Source organism: Sarcophilus harrisii, chromosome 3, assembly GCF_902635505.1.
Source record: "Sarcophilus harrisii chromosome 3, mSarHar1.11, whole genome shotgun sequence".
Classification (NCBI taxonomy): domain Eukaryota; kingdom Metazoa; phylum Chordata; class Mammalia; order Dasyuromorphia; family Dasyuridae; genus Sarcophilus; species Sarcophilus harrisii.
In genome coordinates this window covers 98,815,693-98,832,786 of record NC_045428.1, presented here as the reverse complement: position 1 = coordinate 98,832,786, position 17,094 = coordinate 98,815,693, and the positions used below count along the sequence as shown (strand labels likewise).

General features: G+C 33.7%; 1 protein-coding gene across 3 annotated transcripts in view; it reads right to left on the bottom strand.

Moving 5' to 3' along the window:
* Positions 1-3,156: 3,156 nt before the first annotated feature.
* The window catches only part of TDRD3 (tudor domain containing 3), a 160,181-nt gene continuing 146,243 nt past the window's right edge, over positions 3,157-17,094 (bottom strand). For 2 of the 3 annotated variants that reach the window (XM_031958458.1, XM_031958459.1), the window contains 2 exons: positions 12,104-12,231; positions 3,157-3,424 (listed from right to left, as the gene is read on the bottom strand). In XM_031958458.1, coding sequence (XP_031814318.1) covers positions 12,112-12,231 — 120 coding nt within the window. In that variant the 3' untranslated portion in view covers positions 3,157-3,424; positions 12,104-12,111. Of the gene's footprint in view, positions 3,425-12,103; positions 12,232-17,094 lie in introns of those variants that run through there. The other variant, XR_004232823.1, reaches the window with a different exon arrangement.

The following is a 17,094-nucleotide window of genomic DNA, read 5'->3' as shown; positions in this document are numbered from 1 at the left end:
AAATGCAAGATACAATGGTATGGAAAATTTGTTTCCATACACAGAAGAAAAATATTTATAATCAAGTGACATGTATGACTTACGTAAGCCTAAAGTAAGAGTGGAAACAAACCCTAAAGTCCTTTGAACACCTTGCCAAAAGGAATAAAGTAAGATTGTTAAAGGAGGGAATCTAGAAATCAGTAGAAACAAATGAAAATGAGCAACCTGGTATTCTGCAATTTGCCTTTTTTTTTCCCCCAATAGCTAAAGTATGAGAAACACAATCCAACTGATTTTTCTTTTTCAATTGTAGATGGAAGGATAGCATTACCATCAATTCCAGATTCCAAATAAAATCTGCATTTTACCTTCAAAGTTGGCACTGAATTACAGCAGCTCCTGTTGAAATCTGTATACAGAATAGTCTCCCTGCTAAAGTTCTAGTCTGCCGTTTCATTCTGAAGGTCACCCTTAAAGCGCTAGCAGAGGTGACTATACTGGTAGAGTATTAGCTTTGGCAACATCCTTCTTTGAGGAAATGTGATATAGGGCAAAGACAAAGGATTTCAGAGACAGAAAAGCTCCATTTGTATCCTGGCTCTACTATTTATTGCCTGCATGACTGAGCATATTGTTTTAACTTCTCTGACCTGTTTCGTTCTCTATACAACGAAAGGGTTGCATTGAGGCCTTCTAAAGGTGCTCTTCCACCACTAAATGACACATAATTCTATGAGAAACCCAAGTAAACAAGCCTGGAGCACATTCACAAACAGTTGGCCATCAAAAGATGAATAAGATATGGAAGAGTCCTAGTCAAAGCAGTCTGTCCTAGGGCAGCTAGATGGTATAGTGGATAGAGTTGAAATATGGCCTCAGACACTTACCACTTCCTAGTTGTGTAACCTGGGCAGGTCACTTAACCCCAATTGACTCAAAAAACAAAAACAAAAGGAGATTGCCCCAATTCCCTTAATGTTGATGCCTTCTCTTCCTTGATAATCTTGAACTATCTTGTGTTTCTCTTATTTCTACATAGTTGTTTGCATGCAATCCTCCTGTCTCCCCCTATTAAAGTGCTCTCCTTGAGAGTAGGAACTATTTTTTGCTTTTTTTATATCAGTGCTTAGCACAGTGCCTGGCCTATAGTGTGCAATAAATAAATTAGTACTGAATGACTGGAAGGATTTTAATCTATATTGACAGAGAGAAGACTTATATTTGATGAAATCAAGAATCCCAGATAGAATCATATTTATTGGTAACAGATTTAGATCAGAGGGTTTTCACTTAGGGTTTTTGAACTTTTTGTTTGAATATTTTGATAACCATATTCCAATATAATTAGTCTCTTATGATTCTATTTTATACACTGAAAAAAAATATTCTGAGAAAGGGTTCATGCCTTTACCAGGTTTACATGACATAAAAAAAAGTTAAGAATCCTTGCTTTAAAGGACTCTGCAATAAGAATGAACCCAAATCCTTAGTATAGTTTCCAAATTTTGACTTTTGGGAGACCAGTATATGGATTAAATTATTCATGAAAACGCAAAGTAGAAGAGAGAACACAACAAAAATATCTGATTTTTAAAAATTGATGCTAAGTAAATCTGTCAATTATTCTATGTTCAATAACATCTAATCTTATCTGTCATTGTTGGGGAAAATGAAATATTCTCTGTGTGGATTTTTCAGGTAACTTATTCCTTTTTGAAGATTGAAATAAAAATAAAAACAAAAACCTTTTTTTGATGGAAGTCTTCCCAAGATATCAAAGAACTCCCTGTCTTCTTAAACTATTCTGTATTTCACAAATGTAATTATGACTCAGGGTCATAATTATAAATTGTTATTGTATTGTATTATAATAGTACAGTAGAAATCACTGAAGTGTGGAACACTGTGCACCTGCATTTTTATGATATTTTACAGCTTAAAGGCTTCCTTTTCTGTTTTCCTTATTTGTTTCCTTACTGTCAGGTTGCCAGCTGTCACTTTTCCACTGTTGTTTGAGGTTATATCTTGGAGGTCCTCAGAGATTAGATGACCATTTGTTCAGGATGTTACAGAAAGGATCTAAATCAAGTCCAAGAGGAATAGTAACATTAACAAGGATAAACCAGGTTTCAGAGGATACTAGATCAGGAGTGGTCAGAAGCAAATGACAGTGGGATACAACCACACAACAGAGGCTTCAGATTACATTTACAATCCTACAGCTTCCTATTCTTAATGGTACTAAGCCAAATTAGACCTTGACAAAAAAAAGTATGACTATCCCAGTGATCTACTAGCCTCACTCCTTGTGGGCTTATGTGAAAATTGTTTTTCTGATTTCCATGTGTCAGTTTAGTATCATCTACCCACTGAGGGTGGGCCTTCATTTTTTGGAATGAAGTGAATAGACTTTGGAACAACTATTGTGGCAATTCAGATTTTTTTTTTTCATTCAAAGTAACACAAATAAATGAAGATACTACAGTGTCCACACTTAGCTATATTGATCCAATCCTATTAACAAAAATATTTTTTTATAGTTATAAGTTCAAGTAAAGCAGATTTAGCATACACATCCATAAGCAAGAAAATATTTTTGCCTATTTTTGAACGTCATTAAATTTATTTGGAAAATTCAATTGGAATAGTGAACAGGAAATCCCCAAACTTTGTATGCTTTCTTTAGTCAGATTTAGCAGACATTAAGTATTAAATATCTGTTGGACTTCACATTTTAAAATTATTATCCTAGTTGTTTCTGCAAGGAACAAAACAGCAGAAAATATAATCAGACCCAGTGCATTTCCTTTTAACTATAGCAATAATGGCATACATCTATAGAGTGCTAAGTACTCTACATACATTCATTATCTTATCTGATATTCACAACTTTGTGAAATACTGTGCAAGTATTATTCATTATACAGAAGAAGAAACTGAGGCAGAAGGTAAAAGGATTTACCCAAGGTTATCAGTGGCAAAGTAAAGACTTCAATCCAGGTCTTTTCCTTCTAAGTACTCACATTATAGCTGGACACCTCTACAATAATTACATAAAAGCTTCTAAAATACTATAATTGCAACACTTTGGAATGCAATTGCCATGGAGTCAATTCTATATAAACAAAAAAGCTAACATTAGGTAAATAAATGATGTAATAAAGCAAGAATATGTTAGTGCATTGGTTTTATTGATGGCAGAAATAACACAGTGTTTTGTTTTATATGTAAAAAGCATTTGCTTTATTGTAATTCAGAATATTTTCCCAAGCTTCTTTGTGGATCAATTGGATATTTTTTTTCTTCAATCCACCCCATCTTTCTTCAGATCACAATATCCACCACTTCTGCATGTTATTCTGAAGGGAAAGCTAGAGGTCCATCAACAGGTCTTGACCAGGATGGTTTAGTCAATGGCTTCTTTTGTTAGAAACTGTTATTTCTTTAAAAGGAGAGAAAGAAATGAGACATTAGATTCCCAAACTGATTTTCAAGAGATTTTATTCAAAATACATTCCTACTGAAACATATCTGTGAATCTAAAATACATTTATAAACATCAACAGACCTCAAAGAGAACAAATGGAATATTTTAAATCCAATCTGTAAGCATAATTTTTATCAAGAAGTAAGTGAACAAAAGCAAATGGTATTTTACAAAGATTACCTTCTTTTCCCCTGAGGACTTTTAAAGTGCATTCCCTGCTATTAACACCTTCATTTTTAGTGTTAATGACTTTGGGGATTTAGATGAACTAAATAGCTTTCAGCAATGATAGTTTTAAAAGAATGATAAGGACCCTCTTTACTTTCCCTTTGAACTGTTCTACTGGAAAGGATTTATTCCAAATACTATTCTTTGTTTTTCCCTTCTTACCAGGCTAGAGATTCTAGAAGCAAGCTGTTCTTGGAGGGAAATGACAAACATAAAGGAGCAAGGAAAATAGTGAAAAGGGCATAGTCTTCACCCTATTGAATGACACAGATCCAACAGCTAAATAATGGGCTGACTGGCCAAAGACTGACCCAACAATGCAATTAACTAAAGCTGAATAGCTCATTATTATTATTAATAAAGGTGAGGTTAAAGTATTTTTTTTATCTATATGCTTTTCCATGATCATTTTGCAGAAAAAAAAAACTAACTTATTTTTAAAATTTTCATTTATTTCTCTTTTTGGTTCCAAATTTTCTCATTCCTTCTATCCAATGAGAAAGTAAAAAAACATAATACCCATTGTTATGTATGAAGTTATGGAAAACAAATGTCTATATAAAGCATGTTCCAAAATAAAGAAAAAAGAAGGAAGGAAGGAAGGAAGGAAGGAAGAAAGGAAGGAATGAACTTTAATATGCTCTCCACGCCTATCAATTCTCTATCTGAAGATAGCATTTTCTCAACATGAGTACTTTAGAATTGTGGTAGATCGTATTAATGAGTTGCTAGTTCTTTCACAGTAACTTGTTCTCCTAGTTCTTCTCACTTCAACTTTGCTTCAGTTCATGAGAGCTTTTGAAATTTCTTTCTTTTTTTTTTTAAAGTACGCCCCTCATCATTTCTTACAACAGAATAACTAGCTATCCCTGATCAATTTGTCTTCAGTGTCCCTACATTCAGAGAGAACACCTCTACACAAAGAAAGAGATACCTCTATCTCTCCACCTTTCAGAATTGTCTTTCTTTAATGCTCCATTCAAGTGCCACCTGCCTATGAAGATTTGTCAATTCAATTTAATTGAAAAGAGCTTTCTCCCTCCTCAATTTTCCTAGAATATTTTAACTTTATTTTTCCTGTGTCCTGCCCCATTGCCCATCAGACACAAGAATGAAAGCTATTTAGGGGCAAGAACTTTTCAGTTTTGTCTTTGTATATCCCAACTGAATACAGCAGGTGCATAATAAATGTTTTACGTATTAAAATACATATGGGAGAGGGAGAAAAAAGATATGTTCTTCTCTAGAACATACTTACAATTAAAGCCAGAAGCAGAAGCTAGGCTTTGGTGGGGAGAGGGAGAGGGGATATGAGGTGCTGGGATGGAACAGTAAGCAGCTGAGAGTGCAGAGGCAGGAATGGAAGGAAGAAGGGGATATCATAAATACTTGTACTTGGGAGTATCGGGAACTTGTGGGGTGGTGCCCATAGCCACGTCCAGGTGCCTACAATTCCAGAGAGCCTAAGCTTCTTTAAGAACATCAATAAGTAGCAATAGGGTTATGTTAATCACTTGGAAGGTTGAGTGATTAATCTGGAAGCAATGATGGGGAGAATAGAAGAAAATCTATCATTTTGGTCAGTGTCTTGTAATGAATAAACTTGAAAAATATTTGAGAAGTAGTACAATTAGGAAGGATTAGACAGTTTCAGGGGCTGTGCATGAAAGCATAAGAGAATCAGTATCTGCAAGGGCTCGTTTGGACTAGAAAACAATGGACTCCAGCATTGAATAGTGACCTGAGAAAAGCTTTATGTGAGGGTAGGGTAATAATATGGATCATATTCTCTCTTCAGCTGCTGAGTTCCTCCCAGTTTTTCTTTCGGGAAAAAATAGCACTGGAGAAGGGGTTTAGGGGAGAAGTAAGAGGAAGGGAAAATTATAGTATGTGAAGAAGACTTCTAATGGCTACTCCGCTAGGATGGCTATTCTCAGGTAACCTCTCCTATGAAAGGGATATGTTTAAGTTAATATTACCAAAGTACTGCTTGTAATTATTTATACATTTTACAAAGCTGATTGCTCATTAAAACTAAATTTCCACATAGTACAATCCTAAGATCTTAAATTCATGTTCTCGTATCATATGTGAAAATGTTTTTCTTCTAAGTACTGTGATAGGAGGACTGGTAGCATTCCAGTGTATCTAACAAAATAGTTCATGAGTCTTTTCTAGATATATAAATTCTTGCTTATTCAATTAAGAGATTGGGCCACAAGGTTCCCACCAGCCTGCAGGCATTGTTTCCTCCTCACAAAGCTATTCTGCTGGTGTCATTGATCAGTTCTGTGAAACAACTTCCCAAAGTGATAGTGTATATGGTTCAGTCTGTCAGCAAAGCTGACATTTTGAAATGTAATTCTCACTGGATAAAAATGATTTCTTTAAAAACAAGCAAACAAAAGGTATTTCTTTAGTTAGTACCCAGTGTTCAGCCATCATCTTATAGGGTTTCCTGTCAATACATAAAAAGTTGTGCAGTTGGGCCTTTCTTCACCAGAAACAAATGAAAAAACAGAACAAGATGACAAAAGTCTCATCAGCACTTGCTGTAAGCAAAGTATCTGGAAGCTTTTTATTATTTTTTTTCCTTAGACTCAGTTTTCACAGTACTGTGTATCTCTCATAAAGGAAAGCTAGATGATGCAGTGGATAGGAGTGTTAAGCCTGAAGTCAGGAAGACTCATATTCTTGAGTTCAAATCTGGCCTCACACATTTAATAGCTATGCGACCCAAGGCAAGTCACTTAACCCTGTTTGCTTCCATTTTTTCATCTGTAAAATGAGCAGGCAAATAGCAAACCACTCCAATATCTCTGTTGGCAAAATCCTAATGACATCACAAAGTCAGACACAACTAAAAAAATGACTGAACAACAATCTCTCATATGCATTTACTATGTACTGTAACTATTTATATATGCCATTCTAGACTATCATTCATGGTGGCAGCAACCATGTGTTACATAAATTTTATATCTGTGCTGAGAATGTTACTCATACTTTTTAAGTAATCGTCTGCTTCAGGGATGGATGTAACCCTGAAGACTTGGAAGTGAAGTTGTTTAATAATAAACATGTTGAACAGAAGTCTTTTTTACACAATCTGCCTTTCCTTTTTTTTCTTCATAAAATAGATCCCAGGTTTTTTTCAGTTGGAATTCTGCTTTAGCCTCTTAGTCAGATGCTATACCTCCAAGCTTTCCTTTTTTACAGTATCTCACAAAATCAGAGTAGTCAGTCATCTTTCTTCACATCATTTTGATCATATTAATTTCCTACTTACAACTGCAGCTTGTACATTAAATTCAAATGCCTAATCATGTGCCTGAGGCTACTAATTACTGTTTGTTCATTTCTAATTCTTCCATTTCCCATTATACCTTAGTTCACAGTCTCTATTCCAAACAAGTAAAATCACTCAGTACCTCCCACACACTATTCTCATTCCTGTTTTCAAGCATGTCTCTGACCTTTCCCTTTCCAAAAAAAAAAAAAAAAAAAAAAAAAAAAAAAAGCTTTAACATTCTTCTCTACTCAATCAATTCTACCCTATGTTAAAATTAGGATTCAAAATTTACCCACATAAAATCTTCCCAAAGTTATAAGTACTTACTCCTGTTAATAGTTCTAGTTATTCCAGAAATTTCTCAAAAGAGATATGGATAATGTTGTACTGCTCTAGTTAGTTAACATATTACTGGTCTCCTTGTATATTGGTTCTGTCACTTTCCTATCTGTGTCGTTCAAATCAAGTAACAAACTCTATAGGCCTCGGTTCCAACAATATATAAAAGGAAAAAGCTGGAATAGATTTCTTTCACCTTTAGAAGTCTATCATACTTGTCTCTTTTCTTAAACAACAGACCCATAGCTATCCGATATATCCTCAGGCAGACCCCCATGTTACCTGGGACATTTTGGGCAAAAATTAAAAGTCCTGAATGTTATTTCTTCTTGTCTAGTGGAAGTTGCTCACTTGAGCTGATTCACTTCTGGCTTGCTCCCATCCTTCAACCTATTTCCTAACCTTGCTCTCTAAGGTCTATGACCTGGTCCTGCTTCCTATTGTGGTCTGACTCATTTCCAGCTGTCACCATGTTGCTTCCAAAACTATCAATTCACCTTTCAAGAACATGATTTTCATTTCTGTGGCAAATGCTCCCATACAGGTTTATCAGGATAGCAAAGGCGAAAGCCTAGGGCAAGTAGGCAGAGCCAAGGACTAAAGCAAGCAGTAGTTAACAGGGCTAAACAAAAAGGGAATAAGAAATACTTTAATTGACCAAGTTTCAATGTTTTATCTTATATTGATGAATATCATCTCTAAAAAGCCAGTAAGGTTAAGTTCTACTGCATATACTTTATATAAGTTTCCTTTGAATCTTCCCCCAATCCCAATCCAAAAGCAAGCCACTGGGGGCAGTGACCACGTCCTCTCCTTACTTTTTATTTCAAGGTTTCTGTACATTATAAGTATTTCTTCTTCTTTCTTCTCTTCTTTCTTTCCTTCCATCCTTCCCTTCCTCCTTTCCTTCCTTCCGTCCTTCCCTGAATATACATATTTCACTCAGGCTGAAAGTACAGTGGCCCCTTAAGGTCTTGATTCTAATACTCATTGGTCTATATTCACTGGAAATGATAACCTGATGACGTTTTACATATTATACTGATAAGAGCCTTAGAGGATATTTCTGGCAGCTGGGTGGTGCAGTAGGTAAGAGCACAGAACCTGGTGTCAGGAAGATATAAGTTCAAACTGGCCTCAGATACTTACTAGCTATGTGACTCTGGGCAAATCATTTTGCTTCAATTTCTTCATCTGTAAAATGAGCTGAAGAAGAAAATGGCAAACCTTCCAGTAGCTTTGCCAAGGCAATCCCAAAAGAGGTCACAAAGTCAGACACTACTGGACAACCACAAAAAAAAGGCTATGTAATCCTTAATTTTACAGATGAGGAACCTGAGGCCCAAGTGATTTGCCTTAGGTTAATTTACATAGGAATTGAAGAAAACAAAGACCAGTTACAGTGTGTATATGGTCTAATTTGCACACAAATTCTAGCAACATTATTTAATACAGTTGATGGCTTTCAGGTGCTTAGAACATGATGGTGTTTACTCTCTCCAACTGCTGAAAGAGCACAGCAAAAGGAAAAATGAATGCCTTATAAGACACCTGGAAATTATCTATAAAGAGGAAAAATGGAACCAAATAATTACAAAATGATGAAGATTCTATAGGATGGACTTAGTTGCAGTATGGTATAGGACAGGTAACAAACATTATATAGAGAAAAAACTCTGGATCTGAAGTAGGGAGAACAGTTAAAATTCTGATTCTACAATTTAGAGGCAGCAAGAAATATAACTCTGGGCCTAGTATTAAGATGACCTAAATTCAAATCAGCCTTTGGAGTCCAAATGTGGGAAATATCTGGCCAATGTATCTGTATAAGGCTCAGAAAATCATTTGGTCTACCTCTGCCAAAGCAACTACAGGTGACAACGACCTCCCGCTGCTTGAGTTCTTTTAAGTTAATAATTTTTTATGACCTGAGAATGATGTCATAAATATCCAAATGGTCCTTGGCACAAAAAAGTTATTCCATCTCAGCTTTAGATACTAGTTGAGTAAGCCTGGGCAAGTCATTTAACTTTTACTTGACTCACTTTTTTCAATTGTTAAATGAGGACAATAATAGTATCTACCTCCTCGGGTTGTTATGAAGATCATATGATTATCTGTAAAGTGTTTAGCACACGGTTAAGTGTTTAATAAATGCTTGTTCCTTTTCATTTGCTACTGGTGTAACTCTGGGTGAGTTATGTCATTTCTTCTTAAACTTTTTCTACTTGTAACCCCTTTTCCTTTTCAACTGAGATATTTTTATGTGACCCTGTGTGTGTGGGTGTGTGTATAAAATAGGTATACCAATCAGAGATTCACTGATAATAAATCATAATATCACAACCCCTACGATCCCATACAAGTTCACGAATCATAGTTTAAGAAGCTGGAAGTTATATCATGTGCCCTGGGTCTTAGCTTTCTTATTTGTAAAAGGAAGACATTTATACAGTTGATCTTCCAAGTGTAAAATCCTGTAATCTTACTTTTTTTAGAAGAGATTACTACAAAGTACTTTGCTTGTAGTATCATTACCATCTCTAACAAAAATTTCATTAAAGTAACAAGCAGCCAAAGAAGATACTAAAAGCAAAGTGAGATTAAAACTATTGGTTGAAAAATATTTGAAGTACAAAATATTTTAATCAATTTTAATGCTAATAATTTCTAGACAAAAAAAAGGACAGGAAAATCTCTTTTTCAGGAAATTAAAATAAGGTTTTTAGGCATACTAACAAACTACATTTTGAAATGTTACCATTTCATATTGTAAGACAGTATATTGAAGGGGATTTTTTTCCCCCTGCTTCATGAGTCTTTATAAGCTTTCTCTTCAATTAAAATGAAAATACCGTTAAGTGATAAATACATTTTCCCCAGCTGAGCTTTAATTACCAACTTCAAAGCACACATGTTTGGATTATTCTCTTATTCAGCTTGTTTTTTTTGGCAATAAGATCTTTATAATGATAGCATTGGTTGCCAGGAAAAAAAAATTCCTCTGATATCAGGTATCAAAAATTCTCTAGGTATTTCACTAAACTAAACTACCAACCACTAAACTAAAAGAAAACAAGCACCCTCAGCACAGTGCCAACTTGAACACTGGCAGCAGAGGCAATTCTCATGAAATTGCAATTCTATAAGAAAGTTTGAGACAGTTTACAGACTATTATATACAGAGATGGATACAATTTGCCCTTGAGAACCATAGATCTGAAGGATTCCTGCATTATCTTAACATAATATATTTCAATAAATCTAAAAGACCTAATAATAGTCAGATGTTTTTTTAGCTTTCATAAAAATTACTAAGTGTTTATCAAGCACCTAATACTATGTGCAATATCATGAAAAGGAATCTGTGTAGAAGTTTAGTGGAGCTTCTTAAAGATTATTTGGCTAATTTTTGGCATACAATAGAAAATGCCATCATGGTCAAGAAAGCTCTCTTGTGTGATATTTTGGGCAATTAGTCATTTATCTACTCAGGAAGTATGAGTTGGGTAATCTCCGCTAATTGGTTTAAGTCTTCTCTTCTGTTAACTAGAGTTTGTTCTTATTTCTTAATTGTCCTGATTCATACCATGCTTGTCTTTAAATTTCTATCAATCTGTTTCAAAAGTAGGAAAGGAAAAAAGTCTATATATATCAAAAAGTATGTGTTAGACTCAAAAAAGCCAAAAATAAAAGTAAAAAGTTAAATGTACTGATACTATATTTTCTGAGATCATTCAAAAACCATTAGTCTACACTTATTGAACAGATATCTACTCTGTGTAAACTCTTCAAAGTTCTAAGGAGAATATAAAATAAATAGAAGGGAAAAAAGGGGTAGTCTCTACTTTTAAAAATTCTTAGATATAATTTCTAATACTATGAAGAGCTTCAGAAGATAAAACTAATGTACACAAGATCTTAACTATAGAGAATTTGAATGACAAGACAAAACAAGGAGGTGGTTCAGGAACATACACCCTGAATGACAAATGAAGCAGAAAGAACATAGATAAAGAGTATACAAGAAAGTTGTGTATAGAATTTCTGAAGATTTTTCAATGCAGAATTAAACTAAAAATTATTGCTGACATCACTACTATTTCTAATTTGACAGGCAACTTCTCCCATTTAATAATACCCAGTATTAGAGATTAAATTTGAAATAGTAGACATTTAAAAATAAAAGAACTGGCCCCCAATAACTGGTATGGTTTCAAGATGTATCAGGACCCTCCCCCTATATCTTTTCCATCTGTTTTAATGATACTAATTTTCAAGAAACCCTTCTCTTTCCAAAACTCTTTTAAATGAAGGCCTCATGACGATAGTCCAATAAACAATCTTGTTACCTTCATTTCATTCCTTAAGTCATACTGAAAAGTTCTTTTTCTTCCTTCAAATGCTGTGAAATTATGTGAAGGGTAAAGACAATTCTCAATTATCCGCAAGAGTAGATTTTCCCTACTTTTCCTTTTCCCTGCATTTGCTTCCCACTTTCAACTTTTGGCTATTTCCCTATTGGCAAGTGTAACCAGGAAGTGGGGGCAAGATCAGAGAAAAAAAAATTCACCTTTATTCAGCATGTTTTTGTCCTTCTTAATAGTTATGAGAGGTGGAAAAAATGGTTAAGGATCACATTATTAAATATGTTTCTGTGGTTTTAAGATTTGTATTTTTCATATGCTTTATTATTTAACATGCTGTCAAGAGCTGGGGTTAAATAGGAACATTATTTTCCTTATATGAAAGCCATTACATGATGCCATATTTACCTGTCTGCTCAGTTTCTAGCGCGGGGAGGCTGGTAAAATTGCTGGGTTGGCCTTGTTGATCGCCTAGGCTGGCCATCACCCCCTCTTCGGAACTCAAGTGTTTGGTCATAGGTACCTTCTTCTTCTTCCTGTATACAAACACCATGGATTTAAAAGTTCAAGAGAACTTGGAGATGTATCAACCATATACATAAGTTATACCTTATCAATTATTATCAAACTATCCCTGGGTTGACATTTGCCAATTTTTGCTAAGGAGGTAAGAAAAATAAGGAAGGACAATTAAAATCTAAGTATTTGGGAATAAGAGCAAAATTTATAACATAATATTTAAAATAATATTTGTATTCTAAAATATTAGCATTAATCCCTCAGTTTAAATTGAGAGTACATAATTAACATGCAGGAAACTGAGAATTTTAGTCAATTTTTCTGGCATACTGTGGCTCATAAAAATTTCTAGTTGTTTACTATAGGTGGGATTTATAGAAGGCAAAAAACATTTTACCAACTATCTGCAATCATTTGATATACTCTTCCATGTAATTAAAAATATTATATCTGGAGAGAGAAAAAAATTAAACAGCTTTAAATGAAATGATAAGAATGTGTTCTCTGTCTTAAAGAAATCGTATTTGAAAGAGATTACTAAGGTAAGAAAACCCTTCCTATTTTTTTTTCTTCTTCATTCTCTTTCCTAATGAGAATACAGATTTTTCAGTTTATGGAACAGAGCTGGAAAATTAAGATAAGCAGATTAAGTCATAGAAGGGGAATATTAAATCATGATATTTAAAAATAACTTACAAGCAGCAAAAGGTGCTAAGTCACAGGAGTGCCTGACATTTCTATTAATTTTCTAAAATTCAATGTACTAATAAAATTATCTTCTCAATTAAAGAGAGAAAAAAAAAGGTTCTTCAGGTTGTTTATAAAAGGAACAAAATCTCTTCTACTAAGTTCAGAATTTAAAGCTGCAAAATTATATTTTCAGAGAATAATGGGTTGCAGCATTGTTTTAGGAATTTATCTCTTTTAAAGGAATTTCTGCTATGCCTTTTCCCATTATATTCCAATTAACAATACAGGAAACTATAGACTAAAGAATAAGTTCTTATCATGAAATTTTTTACAAATATGACTGTAGTAATTTTACCAAATATAAAAAAGATTTGATTAGAACCTATTAAAGTTATATTAAATATTAACATATGCTTACTAATCTTCAGTTTTAACCACATAAAATCATTAAATTTGAGGATATTATTCCAATTTTATATAACACAATGGCTTGAAAAGTTATGATTTTGCCCCAGGAAACTGAGTACTATAAGAAAACTAGAATTAGAATGCCAATGTTGTCAGGCTAAACAGTTTTATCCTTCCAGCCACTTTATATCCAAAAAAAGAATGATCCTCTTTTAGGGCTATCTAAAAACATAATAGAACAGAGAAATCTTACATATTTGGTGCAATACAATAAATACATTTTAGAAATGAAGCTCTAAATCAGCTTTTTTCTATGGAATTTTTCATTAATGATCAATTTCAAAATGTTTGGCTACATCAGGTATCAATTCTGTACTTTAGTAAGGCAATATTCGTGCTGGAAGATGAAAGAGGAAGGGTGTTCAAGGCAGAAAAGAGAATTTTTTTTTCTCAATTCTAGCTGCTGCTCTATATTATACCTTAATGTGAAAAGGAGCTATTTAATTTTATGAGAAAGGCAACATTTGTAGCTTTGCATATTAATATGGAGGGGGAAATTCTATTTGGTACTGCAGGAGATAAGGTAATTATTTCAGTCATCAGGAAGGAATATTATTTTGTATACATGTAGCCCTGCAGAATTAGCTAAGGGTGCTTATTTTTGAGGGCATCTAAAACTCTGTGATTACCAATCCTATAAACACTGAATTCTACATTTCCTTGAAAGAATGAAGTAGGTCTATTTGGCCAACTGTTCTTATCTCCTCTAAAAGATTCACAGACTCAAGAGACCAGAGCTAATTAACTGGTTTAATAAAAACAACTGATAATAGTAATGGATAGTCTTTTACAATAGGAAAGATGAGATTCTTTTATGCCATTGTGATTTCACTGTATCTTTAAACAATAAAGAAAAGGTAGGAAGAAAATTTCTCTAATTTCCATTAGAATCCAAAGTACAAATTTATCCTTTCCTCAGTTGTATTCTCTCTTCTTTCCCCATCCCCCTTACTTTTTTTCTTCCTTCCTTCATTACTTCCTTCCATAACCTTTCCCAACGCAGATGTGGAAGAACTCTAGTTACCCCAACAACATTCTCCTTAAGTCAGTGACTAACTCATTGAACTGAACTGGAATTAAAGCCATATTAGATAGTACAGAATTTATGTTAGGATATTTATAAGTTTCACATTTTAATATAATTTCCTTTGCTCATAATCCCTGGCAATCATCTTACTAAATGTTTTGCAATAAAATAAGTGACTTGATGTGCAGAGAGAAATTTTTTATATTTCAACTTTGAAATTCTGGACTATGAGAAATTTTAGAAACTATTTTAGAACTGGAAATGACTTTAGAGATAATTTATTCTGATTCACTCATTTTCTATAGGAAGAAACTAAGATCCAGGGGTGAAGTGTGATCCAAGATCATAGCGAGGAAATAACTGCAGGTACTAAATTAACATTATTGACTCCCAGTCAAGTGTTCTTAAAATAAATTTTTAAAAAGCCCTACTGTGCACATGCCTAACTTTTAATATTTAAGTATAATTCATAGTCACTTATTTCACTGACATTTACAAATATTATGTGCCAGAAAATTTAACATGATTAAAAAAGACATAGTTCCTGTCCTTAAGAAGCTTACTATCTCATAAGATTAACATCCCAGTACCCAATGAGGCATAGAAAAGCTGATATAAAAGTTTCTGAGAGAGAAAAAGAAATGAACCATGTCTTTATTTAAAATATATTTCAATTTTTTTGCTTTTTAATCACAATTTTTTTAAATTTCTGGTCTCTGAATATTGAATAAATGCTTTAAAACTCATAATGTGCCAAGAGTCACTGATTTACTGTTCATTGCTTAAAACAGTCATGAACAAGTGATGGTTTGGGGAGGAATGATCATAGAATTTGCTCAAAAAATGAAATATCCTCAAAATCATCTCTTAGATACATCTGACAAGTAATAGCTATTACCTTGAATCTTCACCTAAGCATTTTAATGATTTAGTATTTCTACAATGCTTTAAGATTTGCAAAGTATTTTACATATGTTCCCTAAATTGCTAACTCAACAACTCCAGGAAGAAGGTGCTATTAGACTTCTTTAAGCATCTGACGCAGAATTTGAACTCAAATTTTCCTGATTCTAAGTCCAGCACTCTATGTACTGTACTATCTAGTCATATAACAAGTATGAAGTGGAAAAGCTGTGCCTAGATGCCCCATGGCATCTCAAATTAAACATATCCAAAACAGAATTAATTTTTCCCTTCCAAATCCAACCCTCTTCCAAATTTTCTCTTTTCTGCTGAACCCCCAATTCATACTTTCCATCTCTCTCACCTTTATGGCCAGTGGACAAATCTTGTTAATTCTGCCTCCAATATTATTAAACATACTCAAAGACTTGCTTTTCATTTTTGTAGCAGAGCACTATAAAACTATGCATTAACAAGATGGCCTTTTTTTTTCCCAATGGGAAAATAAAACTTTAAGGTTTAACATAACTTAATGAATTAACTAAACTGAATTATAAGCTCAGTACTATTCTAATAATCATAAATTTGTTAAATGACAATGACATGATAGAATCACTGTTTCCTGGCCTCCTTGGCTTCCTTCATCTATAACTAGATGAGTCATCCTCCTCAGTATCTCCTCAACTTGAATTTTGGAGACTTTTACTTTCCAAGACTACTCATTCCATTTTTGGATATCTTTAATTACTTACTTATGACCATCTTCAAGCACTTATCATTCCTCTTGCCCCATCCCCCTTTCCAACCATAAGTCTTCCCTTCTCCACATCACCAGTTTCTTCAACTGAATCTCACGAAAAGATTCAAGTTTTTTTACCAGCCATTGTCTGGATGCCCTGCCCAGAACAATTCACAGTAATGTAGCTATGAATTAACCAGGGCAGACTGGTAACTATGTCTCTCAAGAACTGTTGCCTAGCAATGCATCACTGATTTTGTACATGAGGATTAAAAAAACTTTTCTCCACAAGTATTGAACTTTTAAATGTTGCCAAATGTACAGTGCATAAAATGCTAGCTTTGCAATGAGGGAGATCTGAATTCAAATTAGACAATTAGATACTTACTAGCTGTGTGTGCCTAGACAGTTTGAGGCAAATTTCCTCAATTGTAGAATGTGGATAATAATTGTACCTACTTCCCAGGGTTGTTACAAGAATTAAATGAGATGATATTTGCAAAATGGTTAAGCACAGTGTCTGGCACTTAGTGAGCATTGCATAAATATTAGCAATTATTATTATAAGCACAAGATATGACCTATAAGACCAGTGTTTGTTTAATCTTTGTTATTTACTCATTGGGTGTTCTTGTGCAACTTTTGCTTAGATTTTTCTAAATTTCAGCATCCTCACCAATAAAACAACCACACTAGACTAAATGACCTCTAAGGTTCTAGATGACCTTTATGCTTCTTCCCAGCTCTAAACCCTATGATACTATAAATTTAAGACTATAATACTTGAACTATCTACCTTACAGGAAAGTACTTTGTAGGTCAAATAAGATGATGTACTTAAAAGTATTGATGTATTTTATGAGATGATGAGATGATGCATTTTATAAACCATAAAGTGCTAGGGATATATTTTTCTCTAGCACTTTATGCTAAAAGGCCTTAAGGCTACTTATAGAATCAAAGAATTCTAAAAATAGATGAGACCTCAGAAATCATCATAAGGTGAACCCTTTCTATAATCTTCCCAACAAATAATTATCCAATTTCTCTTTA